The sequence below is a fragment of the Artemia sp. Qi Xiang Cuo genome, chromosome 9 (genome assembly GCF_049724085.1).
Source record: "Artemia sp. Qi Xiang Cuo chromosome 9, ASM4972408v1, whole genome shotgun sequence".
Classification (NCBI taxonomy): domain Eukaryota; kingdom Metazoa; phylum Arthropoda; class Branchiopoda; order Anostraca; family Artemiidae; genus Artemia; species Artemia sp. Qi Xiang Cuo.
The window spans coordinates 37,745,361-37,771,920 of NC_142802.1; the positions used below are offsets into that span (position 1 = coordinate 37,745,361).

At 34.4% G+C, this 26,560-nt stretch overlaps 1 protein-coding gene across 5 annotated transcripts in view; it reads left to right on the forward strand.

Moving 5' to 3' along the window:
* Window positions 1–26,560, forward strand: part of Nup154 (nuclear pore complex protein Nup154) — a 170,765-nt gene that overhangs the window by 127,547 nt on the left and 16,658 nt on the right. For all 5 annotated transcript variants that reach the window (XM_089094519.1, XM_089094521.1, XM_089094520.1 and 2 more), the window contains exons 18-19: window positions 8,944–9,058; window positions 20,419–20,523. In XM_089094519.1, coding sequence (XP_088950645.1) covers window positions 8,944–9,058; window positions 20,419–20,523 — 220 coding nt within the window. The remainder of the gene's footprint in view (window positions 1–8,943; window positions 9,059–20,418; window positions 20,524–26,560) is intronic.

The following is a 26,560-nucleotide window of genomic DNA, read 5'->3' on the forward strand; positions in this document are numbered from 1 at the left end:
CTGTCAAAGATACCAAATTTTTCTTAGAAGTAACAATTTTTTCATTATGATGTTATACTGCTAGAAGGCTCGTAGGGAATATATTAGAATCTGAGATAGGTTAACAGAACTTATATCAAAGTCTGAGAATACCCCAATATTAAGCAATACTTTTCAAAAGACACTATTCTGTCGTTTCTCTCATAGGGATGTCAAATCACTTAGAATGGTCATTATTTTATTAATTTTTCGGGGCCCTCCACTCTTTTCGGCCGCCACCGAGCCGCCCACCGCAACGGCCGTCCCCTACCCGTGCCGCGGCGGCCGAAGGCCGGGCCGGTAGGGTCGAACCGCTGTGGCGGGCATTGCGCCGCTGTGGTGGGCGGTTTGGCGACGATTATGGCCGGTGCGGCTGAAGGCCGGGCCGGTAGGGGCGGACCGCAGTGGGGCGGGTCAAAATCAACGGACTCGGTCCGTTGATTTTGAATTGAATTTATCAAGTATTTTGCAGTAGGTTGCATAGGTTGCATCAAGACATGGCTAATTGTAGACAGAGAAAAGCCAAGACAGATAGTCCAAGTAATTGAGAGGCAAATGTTTAAATGGCTGGGGCACGATAACCTGTCTAACAGATCCCTTCTAACATATATCGCTGCGGCCGAAGGCCGGGCCGTAAGGGGCGAACCGCTGCGGCGGGCACGGTGCCGCTGGGGTGGGCGGTTTGGCGACGTACCGCTGCGACGATCATGGCCGCTGCGGCCGATGGCCGGACTAGTATGGCCGGACCGGTACGGGGCGGGTCAAAATCAACGGAATCGGGTCCGTCCAGTCTTAATTGAAGTTATCGAGTATTTTGCAGTAGGTTGCATAGGTTGCATCAAGACATGGCTAATTGTAGACAGAGAAAAGCCAAGACAGATAGTCCAAGTAATTGAGAGGCAAATGTTTAAATGGCTGGGGCACGATAACCTGTCTAACAGATCCCTTCTAACAGATAACGTGTAATCACTAACGAAATACCTGTTACTTCTAAGAACAATTTGGTATCTTTGACAGAAAACTTGCTACCTCTAACAAATAATGTGTTATCATTAACGAAATACCTGTTACTTCTAAGAACAGTTTTGTTATCTTTGACAGAAAACTTGTTACTTCTAACAGATAATTTGTTATCACTGACGAAAAATTGTTACTTCTATGAGAAATTTTTTATCTTTGATGGAAAACATGGTGCTATTATAAGAAATTTGTTACTGCTAAGAAAAAAACTGTATCTTTGACAGAAAACTTGTTACTTCTAACAGATAACTTGTTATCACTGACGAAAAATTGTTACTTCTATGAGAAATTTGTTATCTTTGATGGAAAACTTGGTGGTATTAAAAGAAATTTTTTATTGCTAAGAAAATAACTGTTACTTCCATGGGAAATTTGAGTGCGTTAAGTAAAAGTTTGTAGCTGTTAAGGGAAAATGCTGTTACTTCGAAGAGAAAATTTGTTAGTGCTAAGGAAAACTTCCTACTTCAGACAGAAATTTTTTTTTACTTTTATGAAAAATTACTCACTGAAACTATACCTAGTTGAGAAAAATAGCAAGCAGATGCCCAACATGCTGCCTCATACCTCTGAGCTGTATTCTCTAAAATATATATTTCCTCGCTAAAGATATCTCAATAATATAGGATTCACCTAAGCCAAAATTCCTTAACAACTCTCTGAAATTATACCTAGTGGAGAAAAATGTCAATCTTATGCCCAACATACTGCCCCACATCACTGGGCCGTATTCTCTAAAATATATATTTCCTCGCTAAAGATATCCCAATAATATAGGATTCACCTATGCCAAACTCCCTTAACAACTCTCTGAGATTATACCTATTGGAGGAAAATAGTACCATTATTTTTATTATTATTAAACAGTTTCAATCAAATAAATTGGAATATTCAAAAAAGAAGTGGGGCTAACAACTCTCCGAAACTATATCTAGTTGAGAAAAATAGCAAGCTTATGCCCAACATGCTGCCTCAGACCTCTGAACTGTATTCTCTAAAATATATATTTCCTCGCTAAAGATATCTCAATAATATAGGATTCACCTTTGGCAAACTTCCTTAACAACTCTCTGAAATTATACGTAGTGGAGGAAAATAGTATACTTCTTTTTATTGTTACTAAACAGTTTCAGTTAAATAAACGAGAATGTTAAAAAAAGAAGTCATTTAACAGAAATCTCCTCAAAAATAGAACTTTTATAACCTTGTACCCACCATACTGCCTCAGATCACTGGGCTGTATTCTCTAAAATATATATTTCCTCGCAAAAGATATCTCAATAATACAGGATTCACCTATGCCGAACTTCCTTAACAACTCACTGAAACTATACCTAGTTGAAAAGAATAGCAAGCTTATGCCCAACATGCTGCCTCAGACCTCTGAACTGTATTCTCTAAAATACATATTTCCTCGCTAAAGAGGAAAATAGTATACTTCTTTTTATTGTTACTAAACAGTTTCAGTTAAATAAACGAGAATGTTAAAAAAAGAAGTCATTTAACTGAAATCTCCTCAAAAATAGAACTCTTAAAACCTTGTACCCACCATACTGCCTCAGACCTCTGAGCTGTATTCACCAAAATATATAATTCCTCGCAAAAAATATCTCAATAATATAGGATTCACGTAAGCCAAAATTCCTTAAAAAATCTCTGAAATTATACCTAGTGGAGAAAATTGTCAACCTTATGCCCAACATACTGCCCCAGATCACTGTGCTGTATTCTCTAAAATATATATTTCCTCGCTAAAAATATCTCAATAATATAGGATTCACCTATGCCGAACTTCCTTAACAACTCTCTGAAATTATACCTAGTGGAGAAAAATGTCAATCTTATGCCCAACATACTTCCACACATCTCTGGGCTGTATTATCTATAATATATATTTCATCGCAAAAGATATCTCAACAATACAGGATTCACCTATGTCAAACTTCCTTAACAACTCACAGATACTATACCTAGTTGAGAAAAATAGCAAGCTTATGCCCAACATGTTGCCTCAGACATCTGAACTGTTTTCTCTAAAATACATTTTTCCTCGCTAAAGATATCTCAAGAATATAGGATTTACCTACGACAAACTTCCTTAACAAATCTCTGAAATTATACCTAGTGGAGGAAAATAGTGCCCTTATTTTTATTATTATTAAACAGCTTCAATCAAATAAACGAGAATATTAAAAAAAGAAGTCATTTAACTGAAATCTCCTCAAAAATAGAACTTTTATAACCTTGTACCCACCATACTGCCTCATACCTCTGAGCTGTATTTTCTAAAATATGTATTTCCTCGCTAAAGATATCTCAATAATATAGGAATCACCTATGCTAAACTTACTTAAAAACTCTCTGAAATTATACCTAGTGGAGAAAAATGTCAACCTTATGCCCAACATACTGCCTCAGATCTCTGGTCTGTATTCTGTAAAATATATATTTCCTCGCTAAAAATATCTCAATAATAAAGGATTAACCTATGCCAAACTTCCTTAACAACTCTCTGGAACTATACCTAGATAAGAAAAATAGGAAGCTTGTGCCCAACTTGCTGCCTCATACCTCTGAGCTGTATTCTCTAAAATATATATTTCCTCGCTAGAGATACCCCAAGAATATATGATTCACCTATTCCAAACTTCCTTAACAACTCTCTAAAATTATACCTAGTGGAGGAAAATAGTACCCCTATTATTATTATTATTAAATAGTTTCAATTGAATAAACGAGAATGTTAAAAAAAAGAAGTCATTTAACAGAAATCTCCTCAAAAATAGAACTTTTATAACCTTGTACCCACCATAATGCCTCAGATCTCTGAGCTGTATTTTCTAAAATATATAATTCCTCGCTAAAGATATCTCAATAATGTAGGATTTACCTATGCTAAACTTACTTAACAACTCTCTAAAATTATACCTAGTGGAGAAAAATGTCAACCTTATGCCCAACATACTGCCTCACATCACTGGGCTGTATTCTCTAAAATATATATTTCCTCGCTAAAAATATCTCAATAATGTAGGAATCACCTATACCAAACTTACTTAAAAAGTCTCTAAAATTAAACCTAGTGGAGAAAAATGTCAACCTTATGCCCAACATACTGCCTCACATCACTGGGCTGTATTCTCTAAAATATATATTTCCTCGCTAAAAATATCTCAATAATATAGGATTCACCTATGCCAAACTTCCTTAACAATTCACTGAAACTATACCTATATGAGAAAAATAGCAAGCTTATGCCCAACATGCTGCCTCAGACCTCTGAACTGTTTTCTCTAAAATATATTTTTTCTCGCTAAAGATATCTCAATAATATAGGATTCACCTATGACAAACTTCCTTAACAACTCTCTGAAATTATACCTAGAGGAGGAAAATAGTACCCTTATTTTTATTGTTATTAAACAGTTTCAATTGAATAAACGAGAATGTTAAAAAAAGAAGTCATTTAACTGAAATCTCCTCAAAAATAGAACTTTTATAACCTTCTACCCAGCATGCTGCCTCATACCTCTGAGCTGTATTTTCTAAAATATGTATTTCCTCGCTAAAGATATCTCAATAATATAGGATTCACCTATGCCAAACTTCCTTAACAACTCTCTGAAATTATACCTAGTGGAGAAAAATGTCAATCTTATGCCCAACATACTGCCTCACATCACTGGGCTGTATTCTCTAAAATATATATTTCCTCGCTAAAGATATCTTAATATTATAGGATTCACCTATGCCAAACTTCCTTAACAACTCTCTGAAACTATACCTATTTCAAGAGAATAGGAAGCTGATGCCCAACATGCTGCCTCATACCTTTGAACTGTATTCTCTAAAATATATATTTCCTTGGTAAAGAGATCTTAGTAACATATGATTCACCTAAACAAAACTTCCTTAAAAACTCTCCGAAATTATACCTAGTGGAGGAAAATAGTACCCCTATTATTATTGTTACTAAACAGTTTCAATTGAATAAACGAGAATGTTAAAAAAAGAAGTCATTTAACAGAAATCTCCTCAAAAATAGAACTTTTATAACCTTGTACCCACCATAATGCCTCAGACCTCTGAACTGTATTCTCTAAAATACATATTTCCTCGCTAAAGATATCTCAATAATATAGGATTCACCTATGCCAAACTTCCTTAACAACTCTCTGAAAACATACCTAATGGAGGAAAATTGTACCCCTATTATTATTATTATTAAACAGGTTCAATCAAATAAATAGGGATATTCAAAAAAGAAGTCATTTAAACAAAATCTCGTTAAACCTAGAACTTTTATAACCTTATACCCACCATACTGTTTCAGATCTCTGGGCTGTATTCTCTAAAATATACATTTCTTCGCTAAAGATATCTCAATAATATAGGATTCACCTCTGCCAAACTTCCTTAACCACTCTCTGAAATTATACGTAGGGGAGGAAAATAGTATACTTCTTTTTATTGTTACTAAACAGTTTCAATTAAATAAACGAGAATGTTAAAAAAAGAAGTCATTTAACAGAAATCTCCTCAAAAATAGAACTTTTATAACCTTGTACCCTCCATACTGCCTCAGATCACTGGGCTGTATTCTCTAAAATATATATTTCCTCGCAAAAGATATCTCAATAATACAGGATTCACCTATGCCGAACTTCCTTAACAACTCACTGAAACTATATCTAGTTGAAAAGAACAGCAAGCTTATGCCCAACATGTTGCCTCAGACCTCTGAACTGTATTCTCTAAAATATATATTTTCTCGCTAAAGATATCTCAAGAATATATGATTCACGTATGACAAACTTCCTAAACAACTCTCTGAAATTATACCTAGTGGAGGAAAATAGTACCCTTATTTTTATTATTATTAAACAGTTTCAATCAAATAAATGGGAATATCAAATGGGAAGAAGTCATTTAAACAAAATCTCCTGAAACCTAGAACTTTTATAACCTTATACCCACCATACTGTTTCAGATGTCTGGGCTGTATTCTCTAAAATACACATTTCTTCGCTAAAGATATCTCGATAATATAGGATTCACCTCTGCCAAACTTCCTTAACAACTCTCCGAAATTATACCTAGGGGAGGAAAATAGTACCCTTATTATCACCTCTCTCGATCTCTCTTAATCCCTCTCAATCTCTTTCGCCCAAATAATTCCCTAAAATGACTCAATCTGTTTCGCCCAAATAATCCCCTAAAATGTCAATTAATCTCTGACGGTTCCTTTGTTTTGGCAACTGTGCATTGACACATTTAAAATTCCCGCGTTGAACAGATTCAGAATAAATATATTCTTTGTGTTATCCATGTTCACGCTATAATCTCATGCCAAATTCCTTGGAAGAAGAAACAATTTGATGTTCACCCAGCGTCACAGACTATTTTTAGATCTACTTCTCTTGTACGAGTATCTGTAATCTGACAATTCATTTTCTAAAATTCCTGGAAGTAAAGGTCTGATGTCATTCCCTTTCGTGTGCATTATGCCTAGAAACATCTCTGATTGGCCTAGAAATGGGTGTGTGGTCTTGTACGCCCTGAAATAGTACCCCTCCCTCTACTCTTGTTGGCTTTTTCTCTGAACTGGATGCTCATTTACGCTTTCCTTACCGGGTACTATTTTTTCTACTTATTTAACAAAAGTTTTAGGCAAGGAATTATGTTGTTTTGAAATTTTTAATTAATTTGCTGTTCTAAATAAAATACAAACAAGAATGCACATGAAATACGATATAAAATCTAATTTAATGATTAAAATATGGGTTTTTGCTCTTTGGATTTTTTTTTTTTTTTTAAGCACACTTATCATCTCTAAAGGTATGCCAATCTTTGTGACCGTAATTTTCTGGAAGTTCAACAATGTTGAGCCTCATTTTTGAGACAGGGTCCGAAAATTGCTGATTCGCATGAATAAGTGTTTCAAACTCAGTGTAACAGAACATGATCTCAATATAGTATCATATACTTAGAGGGATAACCGGGGAGAAAGATAGTTGAAAATGTTCACCAATTTTCTACAATTTATCAAGAAATCAACGAAGACATTCTGTTTATATTTGTAAGGTATTGTCATATTTGTGTTATAATAATAAAAACCAAATAAACATATAATAACTGGAAAAACCTTTTATTCAGACAGTGAATGTTGAGAATAAAATAATTTTTATACATATAAGGCTAAACATTCGGCTTCATATTCTCTAGCCTTTATCAACGGAAAAAATACAGAAAAATGGAATAAAAACTAGATTAAACAGTTAACACATACAAGAAAATAACATAAATAGATGAAGAAAACTAATGCTATATCAAATAAGAAAACAAAAGCTAAAAGAAACTCACATGTGACAAACTATAGTTGATGTGTTTTTTCCGGTATGATAATTCAAACAACGCAGATTCAGAAGAAAACCTGGTGTATATTATAGTGTTTGTCCGTAAGGTATCACCTGATATAAGATTATGTAATAAACTACAATCGCTCTTCTTAAACAAGTTGGATTTGATGATTCAAACACAACGCGGATTCAGGAAATGCTTTAATGGAAAGGGAGAGGAAATCAGGAGGCCCAGAAATGTGCCAGTGAACTTGTTGCTCCCGATCTGTTCGAAATTTACAGACGTCAGTCCTTGGACCAAGAGGAACCTAATATACCACCATGGTTTTGGGGAAAGTGACCCTCCGAAATCCGGGCCCGAAAAGGGCCAAAAATTTTTTTCAGTTGACCCGAAACTTATATTTTTTATGTCCTTGGACCAAGAGGACCCCTATAAAAGAAACCTACATCTGACAAACTACAGTTGATGTGTGTTTTTTTTTTCGATATTATAATTCAAACAACGCAGATTCAGAAGAAAATCTTAGGTATTTTATTGTGTATGTCCGTAAGCTATCTTCTGATATGAGATTATCTAATAACCTACCATCGCTCTTCTTAAGCCTATTTTTTTCTGTATGATAAAAAAGGTCTAACTCTGAATAACATTGCAAATTTTAGAACAAAAAACTGATGAATTATTTCCAGTGAATCGAACACTTCCTTAATACTCAGAAACCTCCATATAATGGGTCATTACTGCCAATCAAGGTTATTTTTTGTACTTTTGTAGCCAAGGGACCTTTCTTAAAATCATATAAATAAGAAGAAAATAAATTTTTTTCTATATATATATATATATATATATATATATATATATATATATATATATATATATATATATATATATATATATATATATATATATATATATATATATATATATATATATATATATATATATATATATATATATATATATATATATATATATATATATATATATATATATATATATATATATATATATATATATATATATATATATATATATATATATATATATATATATATATATATATATATATATATATATATATATATATATATATATATATATATATATATATATATATATAATATAATATACATATATATATATAATATATATATATATATATATATATATATATATATATATATATATATATATATATATATATATATATATATATATATATATATATATATATATATATATATATATATATATATATATATATATATATATATATATATATATATATATATATATATATATATATATATATATATAATATATATATATATATATGTATTCACGGTCCTTAGAAATAATTAATATTGACGCTTTAGATAACCTATATTTTCATGTTTCATGTAATTTGACTAATTTGAATTTGAATCTTTCGCTATCAGGGACAGATATTTTTCTCTAAATGTAAAGGCGGAGTCGTTTTTTAATTTTTTTTTCTTTTCGCCCCATCTCTGTTTAAACGATGCAATGTTATTTTTACCTTAATTTTATTAGAATTGACGCATATCGTCAAATTACGACGTATCTTGGCTTGCTGATGTATGGAATACCAGCCTCTCCTCAAGGACCTCCAACAACAAGTCAGACTGTTGCTGATGCCCAATCCCAGGTAAAAACTTGTTTGCTGGAAAATTTAATTTGGAATCATTCCAAAAGGAAAAATTAAGTCAATAGTTTTAATGGTTTTTATATAAAAAGCCAAATTGAGACACGATCTTAGTATATTTGTGGTTTTAGTTGTTTTTTGCATAAATCTGATTTTTCGGTATTTTAAATTTTGATATCTGTCACCATGCTGTAATACCGTCACCATGTCTTTTTAGTTTTTACAATTTTTGCTTAGGCTCTGCCCGCGGAGTTTTTTTTTTTTTTTTTTTTCAAAGCTAAAGCTTTGCACATAAGCTGAGCAGCAGTACTTCTTCGGTTAAGTTGTCATAGTCTTTTGGCTAGAATTGAAGTATGAGCTGTTTAGAAGCCCAAACTATTAAATTCATCTTCGCTTCTCCTTTTTTCTTTTCTTTTATTTTCCTTTTTAGAACGTTTTTATGTTCATAATATTCATTTTTTTCTTATTATTGATTGATTTTTTGATTTAGCCATTTTGACTGGGGTAAAATTTGAACATACTTATTCACATTTTGTATACTTAAATGTATAAGTAAACACCATAAAATTTTGGCTAGATAGCGTGATTGGGATGTGAAAATCAAAACCAACTAAGTATCTAATTTTTGAAAGTTCTCGGCAAGTACTGTCTTATTCCATTTTCCTGGCCATTAATTTAAGTAAAATCAAAGATAGGTATTTAAGGTTAGCCATCGTAATTTGTAGTTAATGCTTTCATCTTATGCCAAGACATTATGAATAACAGTCGTGACATAAGTGATTTTGTGCCAATTTTTTTGACAGTTTCTGAATGAAAAGGCTAAAAAATGTTGGTTTCATTTTTTCACATTTTCTTTGGTATTTTGAGAATAACAAATTTAATCATTCAAGGTTTTTGTATACAAATGCAATGCACTGAAAATGAAAGCAGATTTTCCTTTTTGAATCGACCATTATATTGTGGGGAAATTTTCATTTTGCAGTTCTTGGACTTTTTTTAAAAAAACAAGAAAGATTTTCAATTTCCAACATTTTTCTCACTATAAGCCATAAATTTCCTGCAGAAACTATAATTTCGGACTAAATGTAGTTCTGTAATGTAAACTGTTGCAATAAGAAAATCGTTTTTATTATTATTATTTTTTTTCATTGTTTCCTGCTCGGTATTGCCATATTATTAACCAATAAGGAGCAAGCAATCATTGTAAACTCTCATGATAAACCGGGTCTTAATGTCGCTGTGGATTTCCAAGCAGGGATGTAATTAGAATTTACCCAATCTCCTTCGGAAACGAGTTCAACTAAAATTGAATATTCAAGTGTGTAATAGACGATTTGGCTGTCGTTAAAGTTGAGTTTTATTTATTTTCTTTTTTATTGTATTTTCCTATTTAGTTGCGATGATTCTAGAGATGATTCTTAAACAGTGAGTTAAAAGCAAATGCTAGGGATAGATACAAGATGCCCCCTTTACTTGGTGTATCAGTTGATAGGCAAGTTGCCCTTTCATTATTTGATTTTAAAGAATATTAGCGAAAAAAAAAGAAGTTTTTTAAAGAAAAGTAAAAGAAGAAGTTTTAAAGAAAAGTCCTAAAAAGAACGGAAATAAAGTTTTATAATAGTTCAAACTTAAAATGAACTGAAGCTATTATCAATAAATAAGCGAAATCCAAACGAACGGAAGTTAAATTAAATAATTACATCAAACATAAAGAAAACAGTTACTGCTATAAATAAATGAATTGCAAAAGGAACATAAACAAAAATGAATGAGTTTTGAATGAATCATTACCTAAATCTTCTAAAGGTCATTTGCTCTTCACTGAAAACTAAGTGTATTAAAAAAATTTCTCCTTTATAATTATAGCTTTGAAAAATCAAAACTGCCGAAATTTCCAGGAACTGATATCATTATATATAACACAATTAGCTTACTTTCATTAGTCCTTTCCAGCCATCTTGATTCTTAATGTCACTATGTTTATTTTTAATGACACTCTAATGTCTTCTAGCTCTGAGTCCTCTGTGCTTCTACGTTGTCACATTATAATGTAGCATTAAGATTGGCAACACAGATCAACACAAGTTTGATACTTTACAGTTATGAATTGTTTTAACATGAGTTTACCATTAATTTACACTTTGTCTGTGAAATTTACTACAACCTATTTTCCGGTCAGGTCTGGTTTTTGAGATTTTTTTCAGTTGCACCTTTTTTTTTTTTTCTTTTTTTTTTTTTTATTGAGTTGATGTAAAAAAAAAAAAAAAAAACGAACGCCGCACAAGTCCACGAATGACAATGAAAATAATCTGATGATATATTTCAATTAATGGTTACTACTTTAGGGTTACTACTACTTACACTCTTTAGAATGGCGAAATGGTATTTTTGTTTTTCTCCTATATTTCACAAATAGACCAATTTTCAAAATATTAGATAACTATTGAGGGTGATGCAAAACCTGCGGGAAATAAATTTTTTGATGGTTACTGAGATGAAATAAATTTAACACTTAAAGGGGCTTTGGTCCACCTAAAAAAAAAAAATTAAACTTGGCTTAATTTTTTGGCGAAAAATGCCTTTTCGGCTATTTAAAGTTTTGATTCTCTACCTTTTGATTTTTAAAGTAGGAAAACTGACATTTTTTTATAAAAAATTGTCATAGAGAAATGGCGTAGCGCTCGTATCAATAATGGGTGGTTGCTAACCCGAATGGCGTATTCTATAGAAAGTATCATAACCCAAAAATTGCCAAAACTTCGATTGCGATCTACTGGTAGCTTGCAGGGAACTTTTTGGATGTACGCGGGAATTGTCAAACACAGTACATAGGGTGACTAATCTGATTTATGTTACTCATCTCAAACCTATGACTCACGAAACAAAAACAGAACTAGTAACCCACGCATCTACCATTCAGTCACGGTTCATTTATTGAGAGGTTAGTTTATTTATCTTGTGTTTTCTCCATACTGGAAAAATATCCTTTTTTTGTATTTTGTTTTACCATTTCGAAGTGGATTCTCTATAGGAGGACAACTGTGTCAGGGTGCAAGATCCAGGCCTATGGACAACGGCCTCTGCAAAGGGTTGCCTCGACTCTTTTGGGTACCTGCAAGACTGGGGACCTTGCGGTCAACTATATTCCCGCTTGAGGAGGGGTGCCTTTCGAGGAAATTATAGCCTAGTAAATAAGACACCATTCGCACGGGATTCTCATTAATGGATAATTCTTCTGGGCTTGGTCTGTTTTGGCGGGCGTTTTTGGGCTATAAAACCTCTTCCTAGCTAATTTATCTACTATGGGTTGCCTCCCCGTAGTAGCATAATATTTGTAGGCATGAATATATAACGAGTCAGAGGTAATAGGTTTGAGACTCTGTGCAGGATTTCGACTCTTGTTGATAGAAGAGCATCGCCAACGGTTGAAAACTATGTTGTGACCAAGATGGGCCCAGGATTGCACAAAGCCTTCTTTCATACTGGAGTTCCCAGGGACTTCTTACTGTCTGGTTCTAAGCCAGCTTAAGCTCTTCGGTGTAGACTTGAGAAAATGTGTTGGCCCCCTACCTGCACTGGTATCCAGGACCATTGCTTTTCCTGAGGCCAAGATAATTTCAGTGATGTAAAGAACATGAAAATTGGAACTTGGAATGTTACGACGTTAAAATACAACTATCGTATCGACATTTTGACTGACGAATTCAAATGATTTGAACTGTACTTATTAGTAGTTTCAGAAACTCATATCCCAGGGGTAGGAAGCATGAAATTAGGTGATATAGGATTTGTTTACTCAGGCAGAAAGGATGGGGTACATAGACAGAAAGTAGGGCTCATGATGAATAAGGAAACTGGTAAGTCTCGTTTAGGCTGGAAAGGTATTAATAATAAAATACTAATCGCTCGTTTTATGACTAAAAAGTTCAGGGCATCAGTCATAGTAGTATATGCCTCTGTAGAACCGACTGACGGAGAAACTATTGACTCAGATGAATTTGACTTACAGTTACAGGAGCAAATAAGATAATTTCTTAAACCACATTGGCCTGACATCACATAAAGAAAGAAAAACGAGCAAAAATGGGGGTTTTATAGGCCAAATGACGATACTGAAAAAACAAATCAAAATCACAAAAACCACAGAAAACACAAATCAAAGGGAAAATTCAGTTTATCTTGGTCTCCCATACATTAAAGGGATTTCAGACCACATTTCAAAAAATCTAAGGAAAAATAACATTTACACTTATTATAGACCCAGAAAAACTATCAGGTCCCAAATTTATCAAGGTAAAGACCCTATACCGATAGGTGAAAACTCCGGTGTCTACAGAATTCCTTGTTCGTGTGGTCTTTGGTATATCGGAAGAACAAATCAGTGACTAACAGATAGATTAACCCAGCACTCTATTTTAATTAATAATACACTTAAAAAGCGGAAAAAAACCAGAAAATTTTGACTCTGCCCTTGCAGAACACATTTTTGAAAAACCAGACCATACTATTTTGTTTAATCAAGCTAGCCTTATTTCGAATGACAAAGGTATAGTCCAGCACTACAGAGAAGCTGTTGAAATTTATAAATACAAACATTTAGGTCTAGCTCTAAACAGAGATTCCGGTGATTTAAGAATAAACGAGTCATATTTCGGTTTCCTAAAAAGAGAAGCCGATACGTTAGTAATCCCTGAAATAAACCTTGAACCACTTTCCCAGTCATCTAATCAAACACTTGAACAACCCCTTAGGTCTCAAAGTGTGTCTGCAAGAAATGCCTTAATTAAAATCCTAAATCAAACGACATAGTTTTCCAACTTATTTAATTGCTGGTTCGTTTTGTTTTTTCGAGTGAATGAATTGATTCCTTTCATTTGTCATTTGTTTGCTAGTATCCGTCGATGGAAGTTCATGTTTTTTTGGATTTTGTGCAAATTGTGGATATTGGCGAATAACTCGCTTTTATGGTTGTTAGGTAGTTGGTTTTTATTCTTTTAATTTTTGGCTTTTATTGATACATCGTTTCGTTTCGCGCTAAAGAAGAGAGGCGTTTGTCCTCTCGAAATATTCGCTTTGTTTTTTCAGGAGCAAATAGGCAGGGTCCCAGGTAGAAATATGGTAATTAGGAGATTTTAACGCCCAGATCGGTACAAATAGGGATAGATGGTATCCTAGCCTAATTAAATTTGGTATAGGAAAAGAAAACAGTAATACTACAGACTGTTCAATTTTGTAGGTATAACAATCTAGTTATAACCAATACGGTGTTTGGTCATAAAATGGCCCATAATTTAACATGATATTCACGAGTTGGTAAGACAGTAAGCCTTATTTATTATGTTCTTGTAAACCGAAGACTGGCAGGATCAATACAAGATACTAGGGTATATAAGAGTGCTGTTATTGATCTTAAAATTAAAGATAACCATCTAGTAGTGCCTAGGATAAATTTAAAGCTGAAATTTTGGAAGGGTAACTACCTCCCGGGAAGTTATGACGTTGGTAGACTCCTAGATGAGAATTTGAGAGGAACATTCCAGGAACAGTTGAGTACTAAACTTGAGAGTTTAGAATTTTACAATGTGGAAGATGGATGGAATAATTTTTGGAAAACAGTTTGTGAGGTTGCGGATGGTGTCTTAGGGAAGAAAGTTAGGAGCGCAACCAGGAATATTAGTGAAAAAGCTTTATTTTTAATAGAGAGGAGAAGGGGCTTGCACAAGCATTATCTGACTGATAGATCATATAAAAATAAAGCGAATGTAAGAAAAGAGGAGAAAGCATTAAAATATGAACTAAGGAGGTGTGAGTTGGAGGCCATGAATAAAATTGCCGAGAATCTGGAAGTTGCAGCTAGACGGCATGATAGTAAAGCATTGCACTGGCATGTTAATAAATTGAGAGGGAGTAGTCAACCCAGACTTGTGCTAGTTAAAGATAGGAACAGAGGCACAAATTGTGATAAGGAAAGAGGTAAAGAGAGATGGGCAGAACATTTTGGGATTGTGCTAAACCGAGATAGAGTTACAGGAAAAGATATAGAAGAGAATGAAGAATTTGGGATACCTTGGATGTGAAGGAAGATTTGTTTTGTGAGGAAGAATTAGCGACAGTACTAAAAGGATTAAAAAGTAATAAGGCCCCAGAACCTGATAGTGTGGCAAATGAGTTTCTTAAATATGGTGGCTCTGAGGTTAGAAATAAGTTACTGAAGATTATGAATATCATTTTTGAATAAGGGGTTTATCTAGCGATTTCAGGAGAACCTTAATTAAACCACTGTATAAGAAAGGTGATAAGAGTGAATGTGATAATTATCGAGGCATTAGTCTGGTCTCTGTAGGTAACAAATTACTTAGTAATATGATACTTTTTAGACTCAGAGATGCTGTAGAAAAAGTTTTAAGAGAAGAACAGTGCAGTTTTAGAAAAGGTAGAGGATGTTTCGACCAAATTTTCACTCTTAGGTTAATAATTGAGAAGTGCCTGGGTTATCAAACACCTTTGTTCCTCAGTTTTATAGATTATGAGCAAATGTTCAATTCTGTTGATAGAAGAGCTTTAACGAAGGTTTTATCCTTGTATTGTATCCCAGACAAATACATTAAAGGGATTAGTGCTATGTACGAGAATAACACTGCTGCAGTTAAGGTAGGACATGAGGTTAGCAACTGGTTTCGTATTAAATCAGGAGTTAAGCAGGGTTGTGTTCTATTCCCCTTTATATGGATTATTGTGAATGACTTTATCTTAAGGAGCACAATGGGAGACCACGGAATCAAATGGGAAGGAAGAAGTCTCGTGGACTTAGATTATGCTGACGATTTAAGCATCCTAGATGAAAGTGTGAGCAAAATGAATGAGCCTTTGGAGATTTTGCGAGTTCAAGGTGCTAGAATAGGTTTGAAAAAATAATGTTAAGAAGGCTAAGTCACTAAGGCTAGGAATAAGTGAAGATGAAAAGGTGACGTTGGGTAACGAAAAGATTGATCAGGTGGACAGCGACATTTACCTTGGTAGTATTATTAGTAAAGACGGTGGGAGCACTGAAGATGTTAAAAGTAGAATAGCCAAGGTTCAGAGTGTTTTTTTCCCAGTAAAAAAAAAGTTTGGAAGAATAGGAGATAAGTCTATAAACGTTATAGAATATTGGAAGCTACAGTGATGACAGTGGTCAAATATGGCTGTGGAGCACGGGCGCTCCGAAAAGCGGAGGAAGATTTGCAAGATATTTTCCAGAGAAATTGCATACGGATTGTTTTGGGTACCCGACTGACTGACTGTATTTCAAACAGTAGGCTGTGCGAAAAGTGTGGCTCAATCCCACTTCCTAGGCTATAATAGGAGAAAGGTTGACATGGCTAGGGAACGTTGGGCAGATGCAGGATGACAGATTGCCGAAGATTGTCCTTTTTGGTCCACCGTCTAGGGCTACAGGGAAAGCGGGTTGTCCGCGGTTCCGGTGGGAGTATGCTGTACAGAATGATATAAAGAAGACGGGAACTTCCTGGGAGGGTTGAAAGAGGGAGACTTTGAACAGATTGGGATTGAGGTGGAGCGTCCGTACCTGTGTTGGCCTCAGGTGGCTTGGTGCTGCGGTGAATTGTTATTATTATTAGTAGTAGTATTTCGCAGTGGGGAATCCAATGGGATTAGAAATGGCAACGTAATCGAACCCGATTGGCAGTGCTTCTTATATCTGCATAATAATTTTGATTTTGGTTACTATGGATACCGTACGTATTGTGCTTTCAAAAAGCCACTATACCACTTCGACCGCTTTAGTTGAAGCGGCACCTCTGTACTGCTTTGGTGGAGTTTTTTAAAGAACGAGGTGAATCATTCTTCGAGCTACTACATCCGGTTTGGGTGCGAGATCTCGCTTTTCTTGTAGACATAACCGAAAAGCTAAAAACCCTTAACTTGCAGCTGCAAGGCAAAGATAAAGATATCGGGGGAACTTTTTCAGACGTGGTCTCATTCGCAAAACAATATGGAAAAAATATTACACAAGATAAATACAAACACTTTGCTTGTTCGAAGCAGACCGTTGTCAAGCAAGGACCTTCGCCAGCGGTGGTTCCGGCCTCTCGCGCCCGGGGCAAAATCTTGGTTAGGGCCCTCCCCCCTGTCTCCCAAAATTTTCAGGCCAAATTTTAACAAAATATTCAATTATTAACAAACATTTCTGTTTATTCATATCTGACGTTTCTTACTTTAGCCTCAACAAAATTATTAATTGTCTCATCTCAATTGATTCTTCTGATTATTCGCTTACTATGCTCATTAACGCTAAATCATTTAGTCGCTCTCTTCGAGCCTGCATAACTGTTGTGACTGCTCTCCTAGTGGTCATCTGGAATAACGAAAAAGTCCCGAAGATTGGACCTACTGATTGACCTAAAAGATTGGGCATACTAGTCGAACTCTTCAAGAAGGGCGATCGCTAATCTGTGATAAGTATAGAGATATCCACTTAAAGTCTGTGCCTAGTAAGATACTAGCTACAGTCATATTACTAAGCCTAAGAATAGCGCTAGACTCACCTCAGAGAAGAGCAACATGGCTTTTAACTTCGTAGGTTTCACTATCTTATTTTATTTTCCTTCTTAGACTAATGGTCGAAGAGTCCATGGAATTGTACAAAAAAATACACATGTTTTTCATTTATTTTGAAAAGGCTTTCGATTTTGTTGATGGAAATATTTTATGGAAGATTTTGAATTATTACGGAGTACCTGATAAACTAGTGAAAGTGATAATTGTACTCTATGAAGATAGTAGATATTGCGTGTGCACAAAAAATGCGAATACGCGTGGGGCTTACATTCAATACCAGTAATACAAAGAGCAGGATTACTCTGACTCTCCGCCGACACTGAAATGCAAAAATAAAGCAGTTGAACCAGTCAATGAATTTAAGTACCTTGGGAGTTGGATAAAGGATATATATATATATATATATATATATATATATATATATATATATATATATATATATATGTATATAATGATTCAAATGGTATAATGGTTATAACTCCCAACGAAATCAAGAGGAGGATTGGACAATCTACATCGGCTCTTAATAAGTTGGAACCTATCTGGTTCAGTAGGAAATGCTTAATGAGTTTGAAGGTCCGCCTCATGAATAGCAACGTAATGTCCATTCTCTTCTATGCTAGTGAATACTGGGAACTAAATGTCCAATTTAAGAACCACATCCTAGCCCTTGCAAACATGTGCCTTTGAAGAATACTGAATATATCGTAGCAGGAAAAGGTCACGAACATAGGAGTTAGTCGGCGAACCGGTCAATGAATAGCTACTGACATTCTGAAACGTAGGAGATGAACTTTCCTTGGCCACGTCCTTCATATACAAGAGGATCGACTCCCGTTTACATTTTATGAGTGATGCCCTGAAAGGAGGCGCAAAAGGGGGCGACATAGACACACCTTGCGACGGCAGTATGAACAGGATCTGAGTAGAGGGGATATGTCTATACAACCACAGTGGGAGGACGTCAGGGCTGCAGCTCAGCTCCGCGATGTCTGACGAGGTTTCGTAGACGCCCTATGCGCCATTCCTGGCTTTGAAGGGTCTAAGGTGAACGACCTCTCATTACTGGCCACTGACACTGCAATTGCTAATAATATTTGATAGGCAACTCTTACGTTTGCAAAGACCCCTTCATTTCCATACTGCACAATTAATTCTAACACAGCTATAGGCTACTGTAAGGAAATCTGTCGGTGTTGAACTATTTTTTTTTCATATCTTGGAGTTTGTGGAACAACTTAATGGAACTTACTTTTCATTGCTATTTATTTTTTTTCAAGAACTGGTAATGAAGACATGGGAGAAATGAAATTTTCGGGTTGAATTTGTTTATACGCATTGCCAACTGTGCCCTCTATTTAATTTTAATAAAAATAAAATTTCAAACATTACAAAATTATTATAACCGTTAGATTGTTTATTTGAAATTTTGCACCCCTGAAATTTCTCCGCCCGGGGCAAGTGCACCCTATACCCCTCCCCTCCCCTTTAAACAACCTCTGGCCTTCACAGCCTCCTTATAACAACACAGAACATTTTGCAATTCTTTTAGACTTGAAAAATCCTTTTTTTTTACACTTACAAGACTTCAAAAACATTTCGTTGATAGCGCAGTTCGTCACGTCTCCTTTTGTAGATATTGATGCTGAAGATTTCTCTATTTGTGTCATGCAACATTTTTAAGAAGACAGCGCCGTAGCGTACAAGAAATTAATGGATTTTCAAAGTGACCTTTCATCAGGAGCTGGTTGATTGACGAAAATTTGGACAACTTGCATTTGAATGGCCGCTACAATGTACGAGTCTAAGATCAGAAAATTGTTGATGAAAAAAAAGTACCACTCCTCATAGTAAACTAGGTTTTTCTGATTCGAATATTTTTAATTTGTTCACACAAAATAATAAATTGTAAATTTAAAGATAATAAACAACAGTGTGATTTAAACCGAAAAATTTATTATTTTCCCACTTTGTTTGGTAGGCTACACTAAGTTTTGTGAACTGGAAGGTCACTCTGTCGCTCAAAAGTTTGGTCGTCACTGTGACATCCCGTATTGGACCAAATAATGTAATGACCTAAAAGAAAAACAATTGATTTTGTATTAATGTAATTAAATACCGGATCCCAACGAAGGGAAGCTTTGAACGTCCGCCCTCCTCCTATGAGTCTGCCTCTGCGAAGGTGCTTCGCTGTGTAGTGCTTAGTGCCTTTTTTACTCTGAATTAAAATACAAGAAAAATAATATATGGTCCTCAGTTAAGCAGGGCGCAAAACTAGCAAAAATAAAAATAGGAAACTTATCAATTCTATTCTATATATTTTATGCGTGTGTTTTGGATTAACGACGCTTTTTGATTACTTTGGTCCTTGCGTCGTCCTTACAGTATGTTGCTACAGCTAAGTTTGAACTCTGGGTCCCGTATTACCTAGCTGAGATCAAACCCACTACGCCACCACAGAACAAATTAATTACTACAAAAAGACACACACACATATATATATATATATATATATATATATATATATATATATATATATATATATATATATATATATATATATATATATATATATATATATATATATATATATATATATATATATATATATATATATATATATATATATATATATATATATATATATATATATATATATATATATATATATATATATATATATATATATATATATATATATATATATATATATATATATATATATATATATATTATATATATATATATAGACAATTTCTTTGACTGTCTAGATTATTCATTTATTCGTTAATTTTTTATTTTAGGTTGAGAATATGCTTAAACTGGTCTTGCGTTCGGATGATGAGCTTTGTCATGTGGCTGTCTATGGGTGGCTAATTGAACGTGGGCTAATAGATAAACTACTACAGGTATGCTTTTATTATAACAAATTTATGTTTCAAATAACACTAGGGGATATTGTTCATTGTTGGAAGGGAAATGCTATGGAAAGTAATATTCAAAACCATCACTGATTTGCCATTTTTTTTTTCTAAGAAAAGTTCGAACGTTACCGACAGTTAAACTAAAATCTCTATTTATAGAAAGAAATTGAACAGTGTTCTTGTTTCTCCGCTGCAAGTTTTTTATGACAGAAAATATCTTAAATACGACAAGGAAGACCCGGAGGAAGGAAGATCTGATAACCACTAGCAAGGTTTTTTAGCTTGGTATGACTAAACGTTTAAAAAGTCAGGATGTATGGATCTAAAAGCACTTATTTTGAAGTTCCAGATAAGCCTCTCTAAGGAAAGTTCTCCCAATCCGCTTTTGAAATTTGGATTGCTTGTGTTTATGCACGAGCACTATTTTGTTCTGTTTTTTCTTCTTGTTTTTCTACATCGTTGTATATATAAAGTAATAATAAGCATCTAAAAATATGCAATTGTAGAAAAAAGAACAAGGGTAAAGAAAAATATGTACATGGATGTTGAAATGGTTCGATAAGATAATATTATTGCATAAAAGTTATTGCAAAAAGCCTGCGGGCCATAGCAACACAGAATACAGTCTACAAACAAAGCCCAGGAACAAACTACAACTTTAGATAAAATAAATCAAAAAAAGTACAACAAAAAGACAAAAAGAAACACACCAAGGTTCAACATTTTAACCAACAAATACCAATCATAATAAAATTCAAATCATAAGAACCGTAGCAACCTATTCCCTTAAACATGATTTCCCATGTTTAATCCCATAGCGATTAAACATACACAACTGTTTAATAGCACTTGCATTCGTCTCAGCCATTCGCTGAAATAACTAGCATTCACTCCCAAACACTCGTCTAAAACATTCATTCCGTAACTCAGATAGCTCTTCACACTCGGATACAAAATGAGATAAGTTCTCATTCACACATAGGGCAAAAATATGGGCCAGCCACCAGCCTAAACTCCCAAAAATGTCGTTCTCTCACCTAAACCCAAACTATCCCCTCTTACTAACAACACCTAAACACCTAAAAACCTCTTTATTCAACCCAAATTTAAAATAAACCTTCTCCCCCCCCCCCCAACACTCTTTAGCTTGGGAGTAAAACCTCAAAGTCATAGATTGGTCCTTGTGAGCTTGCCACTCTTGGATTTCTTGGTCTTTTAGGGTTAGCTGGACTTCCTCCCATACTTAAACGCTTTCCCATTTGGTTTGTTCCTTCGTTTCACATCTCCAAGATACCAAAAAGGTACAGTATTTTCTTCACCTGATTTGGCTAAAAATCGCGTTTACCTTCTTTCAAACTCACCAAATGAGCTGACTAAAGAAACCGAAATCTAGGTAGCCTAATAATTTTCTTCTAAAATTTCACCATTCTAACCAATCTAACACTTCCTAAAGTGAAAAGCCCCAAATCTCCTTTCAGTGCCACTGAACTAAATGAATCCTTCAAGCCTAAAATTCTCTTAAAATATCTTAGCTGAACTACTTCTAGCTTAGCAGCTTTAGCAAAACCTCAAAACGCCAATGTAGACTAGAAGCTACTTTTGTCTGGAACACTCTTTTCTGGATCCTCACGTCAACTAGCTGACCTAAATTACTTCTCAAAAGCATATTTATTAGCCTATTACCCGTTAAATTACTATCTTCTATGGGCCTAAACATCCCCCTTTATGCACTAAACTTAACACCCAAATGTACAAATTCATCTTTAACCTCTAACATCATTCCTCCAAAATAAAATCAACCTCGGAATCCGCGTCTCCTTTGCTCCTAAATACTAATACTACTGACTTCTTAGCGTTCAACTCTAAATCCTTGTTTTCTAAATAATTTTCGATTATATCTAACTGCTTCTGAAGATTATCTTTACTATCCGACACAAGAGCTATGTCATCCGAGAATAACATGCATGATAGCCTAAATCTGACCTTAATTTTCTATATTCAGCTAGCCTGCGCAAATTCGTTTTCTGATCCAAAGGATCTGTTGCTTTAAGTAACCTAAAACCCTAATTACCTCTTCCTTCTCTGTCTACATTCCTCATCCAAAAACCCTCATCTTTTCTGGCCGGATGTTTCCTATCTTGAGGTAAAGACCTTATGCTCTCATAAATTGCATCTGGAATTACCGAAACAGCTTGATCCAGTTCAGCTAGTTCTGAAAAATTCAAAATCGAATGGCAATCATTCTGAAATTCCTCACTTTCTAGTTCCATTTTAACCAATTCCTATTTCTCCTTGGCTATCCAAACTGGTTTACGAATCGTTTCCTCACTCGTAGAACTTTCATTTACCCTTTCAGACCGTCGAATACACGCTCTCAGCTTAATACTCATTGGCAAATAGTCAGATCCGACCAACTCTAGGACCCTGAGGTCCACCGCCCGGGGCCAGAGAGATAAACCGCATAAAATATAATCAATTAAAGTTGGGCTAAAATCACTTTAACAAGTAAAATCACCCATACCAAAAAATCCTCCCAACCTCTCGTTCATTATTAGTAACCCTTCCTTTTTACAAAAATTTCTTATATTCCTTCCCCTCTATTTAATTTTCAAGACCTATCCATACTTTTCCTAATAGGGAAAACATACTCACATTCATTCTCCAAGCAAACATTCTGACCTGGTTCATTTACAAGGGGTTCACCAACCTGCAACTCGTCCTCTTCACTAGTATATGCATTGAAATCTCCTAGAAAAACTAAATTACGGCAAGGGTACAATCTTTTATACATCTGTGTTTAATTTTCGATCAATTCCCATGTATCTTCACGGCTGTAAGAACTATTATTCGGAGGCAAATAAATAACAGACACAACAAGGTGAACATTTTTAACTGATTATAATAACCATAATTAATTTTCAGACTGACTTTCTAGCCTACGAAATAAATTAAATACACTCTTCCTTACAAGTGCCGAAAAACTGCCAAAGGTGACCCATTCCTATGGGTCGCCTTTGAATGCAAAAAGGAAAATAGGAAACTAATATTTGATCATTAAAACTCCGGTAATCAACCTGGCCTATATGTATTTCATGGATGATTTGTTCTCGTATTTTCTGTGAGGTGCAGTTTACGTGTTCTCAGAAGCTTCCTGTCCATTGCACAATGTCAAAAGAATTTCCTCCCAAAACGAAGTTTTCGCGAGTTATAGTGCCATATTACATGTTTTTTTTTTTTATTGGGTAATTTGTCTGAATATATTCTTAAATCATTTTACAATAATTTTAAAGTTGGCTTAATTTTTCTTTCCTGTCTTTTTCATTTCTGCTCAGAGTTTTGAAAGGGGCTAAAATATTGATGCTCCTCTCAGGTCTGGAGAAATTTCATTTATTAATCCGAAAATTGCGTCTAATGAATTTTATTGAAATGTTTAAGCGTCACCAGGAAGAGGAGCTTCAAACAGCGCTGCTTTTGCTTTGATTTTACTCTATATTTTTAGCTTCACGGCAAAGACACATTCCAGCAATATAATTTTCATTCATGATTAAAATCTCTATAAATGAACACATGATACTTGCACCCGCTAAGGCTCCGTGGCCTATAAAAGAGGGATGGTATTCTTACGTTTTACTTGAATACAAAAAAAAACTGGAGAAAAAAAGAACTTGAGTGACTTATGTCCCTGGATAAAAAAAAAATGAGCACCCAAGAGAAACTAAACAGCCTCCAGGCTATCTCAGAAATGCCTATTTCTCATAGGGTATGTAATACAAGTGCAGGTGTACACCAAAGGGAAAATATCAAGTTACGGACAGCGAAAAACTTATGCAGATCGTAAGGGGTAACTTGATATCATTTATATTATGAAAATTAAATTTAGATTTTTTGGAGAAAAAAGGAGGATCAAGTATCGGTTTAACTGCCAAACGATTATTGTCCCGAATAAGACTCATTGTTCTATTTTAATCATTAGAAAGCGGTTTGATGGAAGAAGGAAAATTTGGTATTCCATGCTATCGAACAATAAGAAACACGAAAGTCCTAGACTACCACGACTCTTGCATGCCTTCATTTGAATCAAATCAATATGCGGTTTGAAAGATGTTTTTTCATCAAGATGAACGTGAGAGAATTGGACGGAATTATTCTTAAGTGTATTTTTGTAGTCTTTCTACTCATTTTTTAAAAACTGGTTTTGCATTCAAGAGAAAAACAATAAAACTATAAATTTCACTCACTATTACTCCGCTGTTATATTCTAAAGTTCTGCGATCTTTCAATGTGTCAAGCAGAATATGAGGAACATCTTTCATAACCTGAGATTTAGTATTCGTCAGTTCTTCCTCTGTATCTTAACCAGAAAACTGAAATCTTGGTTTATTTTCAGTTTACTTTTTGTCCTGAGATTTATATGTATGTAAAGTTAGATCAAAGTTTAAAATCGCATGAAAAACAAAACATAAAATCACATTTTTCAATTGTCAGATTAACTTTTCCATAACCATTTCCAAGAAACGTAAAAGAGGTACAGAATTTTTATCTCAGGCTAAAAGACACAGTTTTCGGCTCTGCACTAGCCTGGCATCGGATGATCAACAAGGAGTTAACTTTCAGAACTGGATAGTTTGTTTTGCTTCTTGGTTTCTCTACTTAATATGCTAAAAAAAAAAAAAAAAGTAATTTCGTTTTTTGGAAAACTATTAAAAATTTAGCCATCGTAAGTTCAGAGGAACATTTATCCTCTGCTTTACAAACTATAAAAGCGGTAGTGCTGCTCCGAAACACTACTAAACTTTCTTTGGACAAAACTACATTGCACAGTATAATTGGATAAATACATGTTTCAAATGAGGATAATTGTCTGATGACTAAAATACTCCTTTTCTAAAAAATTGTGGGAATGTAAGTGATTGTGTAAACGCTTATTTTAAGGGGGGGGGGGCATCAGTTTTTTTTACTAATTGTTTTCAATTTTATCTTGTATTTTATTAAGTTATTACACAATTGTCAATGTTAATGTTAGAAAAGTAATTCCAGGTCAGATCTCCCTCCCTGGAAAGAAATATCTTCTCTGTGAAAAAAATTGCCACCATGTGTAATAGTATGTTCGAAAATAATGCTTCGATTCCACTTTCTATGGCTGTAATGACAGAAAGGTTAAGATGGCTAGTACGGATTAAAAAAAAGGAAAGATTGTTTAAGATCCTGCTTTTTTGCCACCAATGTGAAATGGAGAGAAAAGCAGGTTATCCCCAAATGTGGTCAGACAAGCATGCTCCCGGAAAAGGTACAACTATGGCATTTGTTCTTACTTTCCGTCAAGGGAGGCTGAGATCTGACTGACTCTTTTCAAATAATAGATTGTTAGATACCCTGACAACAAGGTTTTAGGTGGGTTCTTATGTCCCAAAAGGAATGGCTTGGGCATAAACTTAGTTTCCGCTAATTTTAGTCGAGGTCAGGCAATTACTTACGCTAGAATTCCGGATGACGGACCTAAGGGACACGTTTTCCTTTCCCTCAGAGAGGTCTGATTACGTCTTGACATCCGTAAGACATGGGTTTTTACTTCCTATCTAGTTTAGTTTAGACCTGACAATCCGTGTGTTTAAATATGCAAATGAAAAAATTCTGGATCCCCTTCCCATCCCTACTCCCACCTATATGTTGGATCATAACTGGACTTGTTTCAGTCTATTTTTGGTTGTGAAGTTTATATGTGTAGAAACTATCAAAACTTAAATGTGAATGAAAAACCAAAAAATCATTATTTGGGATTGTCAGATCAACTTTTCGGCAACTATATCCTAGAAATGTAAAATAGTTACAGAATGGTTTATTGCAGACCGCGATGACACAATTTTATGCTCTAAAGTAGTCTGACGTTAGATGATCAATAAGAAGTTTACTTTCTGAGTTTGATAGTTTTGTTTTGCTTCTTGTTTCCTCTACTTAGTTTTTCTAAATTGTTTTCAAATGGCTCTAATTTTTTTATTAAATAATGAGTCATGACTATTAAGTC